We start from the raw sequence: 12,730 nt of genomic DNA, 5'->3' as shown, positions 1-12,730 counted from the left end.
TCATGTTATGCACATAATAAAATCAGTTTTTTTTGGCCTCAGCTATGTCACTAGAATATTGACTTGCATGTATGTGAATCAACACACAACAATTTTTGAATGTTTTACTGTGATAAATTGTTTCTGTTTTAATGGTAGTGAACTACTTGTAGACTTGATTGGTTCACAGTCCCTCTATCATGATAGAGGGACTGTGATTGGTTCAATGAAAATGCCAAGAGCAACTTTCTATCTTTAATTGAATATTTCCCATAATTTTATGATTATAAGTCAATTACAGATTATCAAAGTGTTGATGTCATGATAGTTGAAGGTTTTTTTTTCACAGTCTCGGCCTCTACAGGCAGCTCTATATATAGAAACGCTCATTGTTTTGAATACAATGCCCCATTGGTACCACAGAACTAGTACATGAAGGTTTTATATAAACATGCATATGAACGAAATGTCTTTCTTTTTTTAGACTATATATGATTAATAGTAAAACCTTGAATCAATGTTTGGATAACCTGAAGTCATTTAATATGGTTGGCTATTTAAGAATGGATTCTGAATTTTTGCTTTTAAATTCTGTTATCTGTTTCCTGCACTGTCCAATATTGTTTTACGTGTACAGTTACCCGGTACATGTTTCCATGCAAGCTTAATTATATGCATGGCACTTATTTAGCTGTGATGTGTTTGAAAGAAATTTGGTCTCTTTTCAGACAGAACTGTGGGTTGTTTTTTACACTAACCAGTCAAAAAAGATGGTCACTGATAATGGGCTATATAATGTCATTATGGGGTTAATTTAATGAAATATTAAGGGTTTGCATGATAGTACAAGTATGGACATGATTCAATCAAAACTGCATCAATTAGTAATTCTGAATATACTTTTAATAATATATAATTATAATGAATGCATAAAATAATTACAACTTATTTTAGTATATTATTATTCCCTTTAACCTTTTGACCTGTAAGGGGTACTTGATTCGATGCCCACAATAACAGTTTTGAATCCACACCAGTGTGTGTAACTCTGTAATTACTGGTTACCAATACACATAAATTGATAGCCAATAAAAAGAAATCTTAGTACTGGTAAGAATGTTGTGTCATTCTTTTTGTTTCAATGGACAATGGACCTACTGTTTTGTCTTGATGCAACAATTGAATTGTTCACATATTACAGAGCTTGGAACATTGCCAAAATAGTTCCCATAGACATGTTCACAACATGCCACTAAAACACCTCATAAACAATCAGTAAAAAGTCATTTGTCCCATTAGAAAACTCAGATGATACAACATTAAGGTCATTTTGCTGGTAACAAAGAAAAACTGATGAAAATTTTACCACATTTTGTTTGTTTCAAAAACCTCACATACATGTAATTATTGATTTCAAAAACATGTCATCAAATTTAGTGATTTTGAATACCCAATCCAAAATATTTTTTTCAGAGGAAAACTGTTTGAAATGAACATTTTTTAATCATCTTGATAAGAATCCATGCTAAAACAATATTTCATAAAAAAATAAATAGTATGCAAATTGTTTGAGATACTGGGATACCTTTTCACCATATATCAATGTGCTAATGTTAAATTAATCAAAATTGGTACTTTAATGCATGTTTGACCCCTTTTGCAGTGTGACAAGTAGTTGGATGACTATATTTTTTTTATCTGGGTTTTATGAACATAAGTTTAAAATTAAAGCATAATGTAAATATCAAGGGAATCTGGTTTAATGGCAGCTTACTGTTATTGGATAGGTCACATGACTAAATAAACACTCGCACAGCCGGTTTTTATACTGTCTCTTTTCTCCACTCTAATATTGAAATAATGACAGCGTTGTTTTGGCATGACATTGGTCCAATGATATCACTTGCTGATTAACAAGATGAAGAAGCAATAACAATGTCGTTCAATTAACAAATTGTGTGCTGATAGCCATGGATAGCCAAATAGAACAGAAAAAAAACTGCATGAGGCGATAGGTGAATGCAATAGAAAGCTTAAACTCTCATTTTCAAATGATAACACTAATTTCATTTTCAGCACAGGTGTTTTGAATTGGCCAATGAGCGTTCTAGAATTTCAGTGGTAATATTCCATAACGATGTTATGGTGTGGTATACAAGATCAAAATACTGACAAATCGGAATTTGCGACAAATTGACTAAAAATAAAATTAAGTGATGCATATTCACAAAAACAATTTGATTGGTCGAAAACTCTCAATTTGTGACAACTGTAATCAAAATTATTTAAATCATGGCCACTTACTGGTCTATACAAAACTTAAACCACTCAGGCTTTGTGCACATGGTTTATATACTGTAATTTTTAATTACATATGGAACTGTTTATTACTCAACTTCTCTTTTCAACATTTTTCTGTTTTTTTTTTTTTTAGATTTGACAGGGTTCTATTAAAATATAAGTCTTGAACTTCAAGGATATATCAAATGAGTTTCTCATAGTGTCCTTTGATATTCTCAATATCACTTCTATATGCCAAGGGCAATTTATGAATTCTGGCCTTGAAAATCTCAACCCTGAAATTCTAGCCTTGAATGAATAATTAATATCAATAATTATTATTTTTATTATTACAATATGCACTGTAGGTGAGCTGGCACATACATGTACTATGGTAGCTTTTGGTGTTTCACGCCATTCATATATTTGTTAATTTTTCCCTTTTATGAATTATTCATATTTTTCATACAGGCTCATCAGTAAGGGTTATTATGACTGAATTTCAAGGTTCTGATGGTGTATATTTAATCATAAGAGCCTATCTGAAGATACACTGTTGTTATAACGTCAATAAGTGGGTATGTCTAAGGGAGTCATCTTATAAGTGACCCAGTCTATGTTACAAACCAAAGGTCAGCACCACAACTACAAAACAGGTTGTATATTTCCATGTGACAATAACAGGATTGCAAACACACCCATTTCTATTAGAGGTGTGTTTTTACAGAGGAACAATAGCTTAAGTGATTCAGACCCAACTCAGAACTCAAATGAATCCTTGTCAGTATCCTTTCAAACACTACACATGGTTGGAAATGATTTTAAGACGCTGCTTTTCAATAACATGTAATACCTCAAGACGATTAATAATTTCTTTAAGAGGAAGAGCTTGTTGATTTCCACCGATGTAAGTTGCTTGGGGCAAAGTAAACACTCTGTCAAGATCAGCCTCGCCTGTAATATGAATACAAATATAATAATTTAATGCAAACTGAATTTAATTACTGTAATTACAATAATTACTTTTGAAAAGAGTCAGGTTGTACATGTATAGATGTACTATAAAAGCCTTCAATAAATGCTGTCAGAAATATTCATGATTTGAATATTTAAATAAGGTTCGTTAGAACAATATTTTGGGATTTTCCCTGACTTCAGAAATTTGAAAATTTTCTTGTGAAATAAAAGTGGTAATATACACAATATTAGAAAATAACTTAATACTCAAATGTATTTGTGCAACCAAGTGCAGCATATAACCTTTGACCTGTCAGTCAAATACATGTAGGTGATTAAAGATGCACACTTTGAGGTGATTACATAATTACTGATATACTGTACATGTATGTATATAATGTATATAGCATATTTTGTAAAATACGTGCAAGTTATAGGATATCTGATCTCCTTGATGTTAAATTTCATTTTTTTATCAGGAAATACCATTAGCTATGAAGGGGAGAGCACAACAATAACAGCACTTTCAAGTAACATTTCGTAACGTATAGTACAACACAAAATCTGTCATGATCATAGCCAAATAAGATTTGTTGTATTCATAATAAAATAGTCCTATTGATCAAAAAGTCATTGTCAATAGCAAGTCCCCATCCAGTTTTTAGTGACATCGGTACCAAATAATTATGTATACTTGTGTGACAGACATGATACAAAGTGGAGCCAGTTTATTTGTGTGATTCCTTTATTCTGCCCATGACATTCATAATGCTTTCCTAGCACTAAAATGATGATCAGCCACCTTGTTAAAAACAAAATAACCATCAGCCAGCCATTTTGAATCAAATTTTGGAAAAAAATGATGTGCATCAAGGACCCTTTAAGTGTAATGGACATACTGAGTTTGAATCAAATATGTCAAAGTACGACAGAGATCCAATTCAGTAATGGCAGAAATACTTGATGAACTTTTAACACTAAAATTAGGCTGCCATTTGGCCTTTTTAAATTAGATCATGAAATGATGCATATACTTATGTACATGTATGATATGATGTGTAAAGTGAGAATATGATCGACAAAAGCATGTCAGAAATATGACCACCCTGAACTACATTTGTTTAAAACAAAATGGCCACCAGTCGACCATTTTCAATCTAATCTGAAAAAAAAAAAAAATGATTTTCATCAAGGGCCCAATTTGTTCAATAGACATACCAAGCTTGAATGAAATATGTCCATGCATGACTGAGGTTTGATTCCGAAATAGCAGAAATGCTTGATCTTGATGAATTTTTAGCACTAAAATGGCCACCATTCAGCAATTTTGACTTGGATCATGTGGAACAACTACTTGTGCTTATGTATGATATGATGTGTGACATTTGGGTTGACTTTGAATGTGATCGATCAAAGCATGTCTGAGATATGGGTACATACACACAGACACTTATACTGTACACACAGAGGTGAAACTACAAGTCCCTGTTTTTGGATCACGTGCGAACGATGACCAATAAAAGGTGAGCTTGTGATAATCTGTAAGTTTGTTTATTCTTAGGTATAAGAAAAAGTTACATTTATGTTTCCTGCCCTAAAAAAGAGACGGTAAAGCGCACTGTGAACAATATCATGTTGAAATCAGAGATAGAAGGAGATAGAAATAAACACAAGGTGAGACAGACAAAAACACATAATTGAGAGCACAACGTATACCAAAGCAGATTATTTACAAATTCATCAAATTAAGCGATCGAACAAGAAGCAAGTCACTCATTGAAGATCAATTGTCATTGTAACTTACCTTAGTGTAATCATACTCTGTAAATAAACTAACGTATTTTGAGACATGTAATAAACATGTATGTTTCAATACGTATGCTGAGATTAAAACAACAATGGATATGCCCCCCTGTTTTACAAAAGACAATGATCGAGAGAGGTGTGAATTAATCAAATAAAATCATGGAAAGTTGGTGGACTGGTGAAATTTGATTTGGACCAGCCTACCCTGAATGAATTTTAATAAGTAATGATTATTTTATTTGAGAAAACTAACTAAATGAAATAGTGTCACTAATTAAAATATACATACTACCAGTAATGTCAATATAATTAAGCTAGATGATCACATAAAGGTCAAATACTGTAAAACTGTAAATAGCATAAGAGAAATAAAAGCATTTGATGCCCTGTTGCCATAGAAATTGAACTGTGAAACAAACTGATTGAACAGTTGGTGGGGATTTGAGTATAGAGACACAAGATTGAAAAGGATGACCTTTGAACCATCAGTGGTTGATTGTGTTCATTTATTCAGTTTATTGTTCACCGTAACTAGATTTAAATTGTGGAAATATTCTCTAACATATATTGCAGGACATTAACCTTTTAAAAGCCATTAATTTTATCACCACAATTTTAGTGCTATATATTGCAAATTGTCATATATTTTTTAACCAAATAAAAATAACTTGCCAATGGATATAGATTTTAATCAAAACATTTGAAAAATATGGAAAAAAATTATGCTGGTACAATTTATATTGACTGCAGCATTTAAAGGGACAAACTTGTTATTCTGGAATGTAATCATTCAGTTAAAATTGCACATACAATTACATAACCTAATGTACTGTAAACCATCAATGTATGTGCCCAGACATCTCGTTATTACAAACTGATCTATGCTGACCTCAATTAAACATTCCTTCACAATAATAAGAATAAGATGACAGTGAAAGATGAGCAAAGGGAAGTGACACTGTGATAATTCAACAGTCTTACCTAACCAATGTCGTTCATTCTGAAGAACCTTTTCTGCATCCAGGAAAAAAAATAATGGAAATGAACTTGGAACATGTTAGAATTTCACACTGGCAAGTACATATACAAGAACAAAGTACAAACAACTTAGAATACACACATGTATACATACAAATGATTGTAAATTGATGTATTATATACAAAAGTATAAACTGTTTATAGTCTTTACAATTTGATTCTTGTCAATTACACCTTGTGTACCTCTATTAGTGTAGAAACCTACTCAAGCCTAAAATTGAAAATACTTACAGCATACAATTATTTTAGTGATGCTGTTGCTTATCACGAATAGAAGGGAACATTTTATTTCCATGAATTGGTTTTCAAATCTAATTTCAAAAATAACTTATAAATTTAATTGAATAATTGCATTTTATGGAAACAGTCAGTTATTGTGAAACATAATTAGGTCTGGTTTTTATATACTGATTTGAATATTAAATATGGTAATGTGATGTTTACTATTTTTGGCTGCTGTACACCCAGTGTGCATGGACTGATTTGTTGAAAATATGCATCAAAATTTATAAGTTCACTGGCAATTTCATTGGTCATCAATTTTGTTTACAATACATGCACCTTGTTAAAAGTTTGGCCATATATTATAAGTAACCTTTGTGAAAATATAAGGAAAGATACTCTATAATGAGTTCATTTGAATACTTAATTCTCTTCAACTATGTTGAAAAAGTTGAAAATAAAAATACCTAGTCTAGTTTCTGAAAGATGTAAATCAAAATACAATTTATTTTAATATGCTAATTTTTATTTTAATCTACAGGTAATTTTTAATATTTGTGATCCAATCAATGCAATTGAGCTCTTAGTTGGGTCTCTCTGATTTTCTAGTAGTGTGTGAACAAAATATTCTGAAGCGCATATACAATGTATTTAATGTTCAAATTCTCAATCAATCATGCTACTGTTCACATGTGCCACTATTAAAAATGTACATTTACATACAATAGAAAAATATAGAATAATAGCTGCAACTATCAGGCTGAGAGCAAAAGCAGGATAGAATAAAGTGAAGTGTTAACAGTACAGGCATCTAAACTGAAAACTAAATGTGTACATAGGTATTGGAAGTTAAGAGTCAGTGAAGATTAAACAGTGTTTCAGTTGAGCCTTATTTGTCCATGACTTTCTCAGTGACATTATCAATATCTTAAAGTTACATCATTGACTTGCAGAATTAAGTTTTGCTACATTGGCAACATATCTTTTTTTCTGAATTCCAAAATTGTTAAGTCAACATTTCTTTGAGAAAGCAGTGAAATTGCTTAGGGTCAAATTTGCCTGAGAGGACATGATAGGGCATTACACAACCCAATTTTACAGACAAGTTACATAGAAGTGACAGTACATACATACATACAGTGAGTGCTGCAGTAAGTGCTTATTAACAACTTTCCTCAAACCTAAAACTTGTTACAGTTTCAGGTGTTAATTAGGAAAACATACCTATACCCTGTATTATATAGGTGAACTTTTTCAATGTAAGTATTGTTAATATGCTTTTTGAATGCCTAGTCAGTGCAAAGCTGATATTGTGTAAGCAGCAAAGCAATCAACAAGGCATGGTAGTGAGAATAAAGCACACCTGCAATTATTGTCATCATAAGTGACCTTCAATAGCAATCAATTCAGTATCTGTCATAAAAACATAAACCAGAGTCTCTCCAAAGATGAATTTGAATTTTTAAACAAAACCAGGAAAAGAATTAAAATATTTATGTCCATGAATAGCCAAGATTTGGGTTTTTTAGTTTCTGTTAATCTAATCCCGATAATGAGGAATATGTTATCTGTTAAACTTATTCAAACTCTTGAACTTATGTAGTGAAATGGACCATAATATCTTGCGAATACTGTAATTGTTACATTTGATATAAGGAACTTACTATTTCATACGTCAAATGCTACAAACAAAATATATATCGAATAACACAGCTCCATCTTGCATGTATCCACATTGCCTTTGAAATGAATGAGATGTTTGTACGATACGAGAAATGACGTTCAATACACACACATGGAGCATGGCAAAAAACAAATTTGTAGATGTTTGTTATCCATACAAAGATCAGAAGATATCTCCGAGGGTAACATTCAAGAAAAGCTAAATTTGTGAAAAATTTAAACAAGCTCATTAAAATATTAAACAAATATTCAATGATTTTGTGCAATTTCTCACTACCATCCTTCTTTTTATAATAATAATCGCACTATGAAGCAATACTGTCAAATATATCAACTGTATCTCACCTAGCCTATAATGCTGAAGGGTCAACTCTGTAGGGATATTGACATCAAGGTTCACAGAACTGATTCCAAGGGGATCCAACTGTGCAATGTTATGTCCACGAATCTGTGGGGAGAAATGAATACATAGAAGACGTTCATCTAATGTGCAATGTGCAATTACAGTAGGAAATGTTTTCTACCCAGATAATGCAAAGCATATTATTTTGATGACTGTACATGGACGTTGCATTTTATTACCTGATAAGACCTGATAATATTCTGTACAACAAGATGGTCTTCGATGAGCTGTCTGTCCACTGTTATGGAAGGCATCGCCTGCACTTGACGGCTGGTACCCGGCATTTCAGGTGACACAGAAAGTGGGACGGTTATAGGTTGTGGTGTTTGGTAAGCTGTACCAGGCATGGCACCATCCTGAGCATTTCGGAAGAAGATATCCCATGACTGAAAAATATAAACAGAAAACAGCATTAGTATATATTTTAAGGTAGCGAGACTATTAGTTGCATACCGGTACTTGTTTCCATCTTCTAATTGTGACTAAATGACTACAAAAAGATCCAGGATCCAGTCTATTTTTCTGGAATTGCCAGAATTCAAGCTTTTCAAAAGCTGTATTTTTCAGGACTGTATCTCCATTCTATGAGGAGTTACACACTCAAATGTAAAAAAATACTTTTCCTGTGAAAAAAAAATATTTTTTTTTCTCACTTTTCTTAATTGTTCAATAGTCTGCTAAATTAAATGTGTCTTGTCAGTTTCATTCAAGCAATGCGTTTTAAAAAGTTGCATGCTGAATTTTAATTTCAGTTTGTCCCAACTCAAACCACAACAAGTTGGTGAATAATCCACAAAATAGTTTGTCTGGACACATTTAAGTTCTTCTCACTGTCACCTTAAAGCTGTGAAAATTTGGTGTTAATACAACGACAATAAGTATACATTACGTTTTGTTAAAGACCTTGTATTTTGAAAAACGTAAACTCCTACAAAACGTTGATAAAGTCATGGCGACGATTTTCAAGCTTGTTTATCGGCGCAACCGATTTATTTTCACATCAATGTCTGTTTTAACATGTGTAGGGGCATCCAAATGTATGAGACTATTGGAAACCCAAAAAATTAAGGAATGGGATAGCTATAATTCAGTAAACAAGAACACCAAAATCATTAAAGTGGCTGTGTGACCTTGTGTCTGACACATTGATATGCAATTGACTAATCTGTGAAACAAACAGGGGCAGAGACCAATCACTCAAGTGTTTGTAAACGCTCAATCCATGTCAGTCAGGTTCTATTTCGCACTAGTGTTTTTGACTGAACTCTGTCTCAATATGGAAGAACCCCATTTTCTTTTACTTGTTTGCATTCATTGGTGGAGAATAAACATTGCATTGTCTTGAGTTAATAGTCTATCAGAGCCGAACTACTGCTCTTCCCGCCAATTAAACAGTAGATTATCTCCAATGCGTTTGTACAGTTGGGGCCAAACGAGAGCCGAGATCTGCCAGAGTTCAATTCAGTTCGATCATGAAGAGCTGAACGGAACAGTGCCCCCAAATAATTAGTATGAAAAAAAAACATGGCTGAAAACAATTTTGGTGTTGTTACTTTACATGGCACGATGCTGTTGAGCTGGGAGAAAAAAAAAAAAAAACTGTCACGAGTCTGAGCATGGAGGTAGAAAAGACAATGCACTGGTGTTACGATTTAGGTAATGGTATCTCAATTAAGGTAGCGAGAAGGTTTTGTGATGTTTTTAAATAAAACATTCTCTATCTGTTGTCTCGTTCAGAACAGTAATTTAGGTTATATATATCAAAAGACTGAGTATAGAGGTGCAAGTTCGCACAAACTGGACAGACATTGTTTACATAATTATCACGTGACATCAAAAATGGCGAACCTTGTAAAAATGACTAAGTACGCGATTGCGAGAGCACACTGCGGAATTTCCTGGTGAAATTTAAGTTATGCATTGTCCGTAATCAAGTCCATTGAAATGCGTCTCCGATAATCAAAAGATCTATTATTCCGATTTCAATGCAGGTTTGTTTTTTTGTCCCCAAATTATTTCATACTTGGCACCTTTAACAGACTATTATTCTGTGACAAAGCATTTTCTTTAAAAACCCAGACATATTTCGCACCATCATTATCTTTTGAACGATAACTGCGAGTTTGAATGTCCTAGTCCGAACGCACTTGATTTGGCGGCGGTCCCAATGAGTCGTTCTCGATCAAAACTTCAACTCGAGAAAAACGCGAAAAACAGTTTTGGTTAATAAAACACTGTAGATTTGCTGCATTATTATAAATATACACTAAAAATGGCCAAACATATTAACCACTGATATCATAGAACTCATAAAGAGTGTCAGATAATGAATAATTTCAAGCTCGAGCGCGAAAAATGAAGAAAACTGCTGGCATTTGAGTCCGTACTCCAGGAACGTTCGGGTTTTCCATTGTTATGCAAACGAACAACGAGGGATAATCCTCTGACAAACATTACTGTCCCACTGTACACGCTGACAGTTTACAAACAAGCTAATCCTTCAAGTGTCTCAGATAAGACATCTAATAAAACGGTTTTCATTGTGAAATAAAATGGCCGATGTTTGAAAAAAAATTGCTGTGTCAGAGTGCGACACTGAGTGGCAGATTTTTCTTTGCCTCGTCTGTCAACGCTTTCTTTCTTTTCTTCGCCATTGCGTTAGAAAAAAAATGTATTAGTAAAATAGAATATTGACTTGGAAAATAAAACAATTTAAAAGAAAGTTGTGCAAAGTTACAGTACTCCTTTCGCACAACCTCCCGCCCGCTTCCGCTTTCCAATCACCTTTTTCTCTCGCTTTTGCGACCGCTTGTTGAATTCGACCGGACAATTTCCGCTTTTTTTTCGACCGCGCAAACCCAGAAATATCACCGCCCATCTGCTCGCGCGCGCGCATTTAAAATTCGGACTAACAGAATAATTTCCGAGGTTCACATTGTCTTATAATTGTCTTTCTGGTTTTTATAGATGTTGAACAGCTGACAAAAGTTCAAATACTTTTTGTTTTAACTATATATAATTATATGCACGCAACCTGACCCTTTGACCTCGATTTGGCTTGGACTGAATATTTTATTTTAAACAATATTCTGACGTGAAATACAAAATGTATTTCAACACAAGTACGACAGGGTTGTCTGGGGTTTCTTTCCTGATTGTTGAGTCTTCGCAATGTGTTTTGTATAATTATTGTTGTTTTCCCCCGATGCTAAAGGACCGTAAAGCTAAATGGCAGTTACATGCATGGGCTGAGTGAGAGAAAATATTTCTAAGCCTAAAATAAAACCTAATATTACACCTCTTTGTGTATTTGTTAATTTTACATATGTTTGTCATGACAGTATGTTTGTAAATATCTAGAAAAATCTCGTTCTTTCGTTGATAATTTCGATTGTTTGTTTGGAATGTCGATCCCCGTTGGTTTCTCCATACTGAGTTTAGGAAGGGCGTCCATCAACACCGTGACAATCAGCCGAGAGAAGACAAACATTGACCGTAATTCATGGAGATCATGTCCGTAATTTGTGGGCTGAAACCCCAAATAATTAATCAAGTATTATTATTTTAACATATATTTTATTTTACATCGCAAAACTAAACCATGCCCAAAACAGAGCTAGAGTTGTTCGCGGTGAAACAACCGCATTGAAGACGATGCAACTTCAGCTAGCCATTTCTTACCTTGAAATAAAAAAAAATAAAAATTCGAAGAGCATCGGGGAAAAAATTAATAATCATCCTTATCAATCGCTTGCTTTATTTTATTCGAATCCATGAAATTCACGATTTTTTTTTACATTTGTTGGCAACTTCCGCGCTAAAAAGGATTGAAAATGTGGGTGTGGTTATTTTGCAAAGTCCTGTTGATAATACGGACAAATATGGTTCTGTGACCCAGTTCGTGCTCCGATCAGGTGACTCTCAGCCAATCAATGATGTTGTAACAAAGCATATTTGACGCTAATTGAAGGGTCGTCGTACAATCCAATCACCGGCGTCGATTCACATAGTTGTTTGTGCTGTGACAGGCTTCAAAATTATTCGCTGAAAAACATACATTTTGACAAACTGATGGAATTTGACCTTAGTTCAAAAAGAAAATACTAGGCTAAGATACATTAGAGCTCACGCGAATCAGTTTTCTCTGCAAGTTGTGAAATAAAGTAAACCAGAGTAGCGTCGATGATTTTCAGCCCTGAAGGACTTTGAATTGTTCATCGACTGGCCACCAAATAGTTATGGCTATAACTAAATTTGACAAGTTTTTTATTTAAGCCCAATAAATTATTCATACATGTCAAGCTCTGTTCGATTTTTTCAGGGCATGTGGCCGTTTTTAGCCGAAAATATTTTTTGTGGGAA

General features: G+C 33.4%; 1 protein-coding gene across 1 annotated transcript in view; it reads right to left on the bottom strand.

The window, feature by feature from the left end:
- Positions 1-12,730, bottom strand: part of LOC100377219 (2-oxoglutarate dehydrogenase complex component E1-like) — a 35,017-nt gene that overhangs the window by 12,038 nt on the left and 10,249 nt on the right. Inside the window, exons 2-5 of the mRNA XM_006813977.3 lie at positions 8,548-8,754; positions 8,311-8,413; positions 6,004-6,036; positions 3,113-3,213 (exon numbers count right to left, since the gene is read on the bottom strand). Of these exons, the coding sequence (XP_006814040.3) occupies positions 3,113-3,213; positions 6,004-6,036; positions 8,311-8,413; positions 8,548-8,754 (444 nt within the window). The remainder of the gene's footprint in view (positions 1-3,112; positions 3,214-6,003; positions 6,037-8,310; positions 8,414-8,547; positions 8,755-12,730) is intronic.

Source organism: Saccoglossus kowalevskii, chromosome 19 (assembly GCF_978046115.1).
Source record: "Saccoglossus kowalevskii chromosome 19, keSacKowa6.1, whole genome shotgun sequence".
In the NCBI taxonomy this organism is placed as follows: domain Eukaryota; kingdom Metazoa; phylum Hemichordata; class Enteropneusta; family Harrimaniidae; genus Saccoglossus; species Saccoglossus kowalevskii.
The sequence above is the reverse complement of the archived record's forward strand: the minus strand, read 5'-3'. Positions and strand labels throughout refer to the sequence as shown.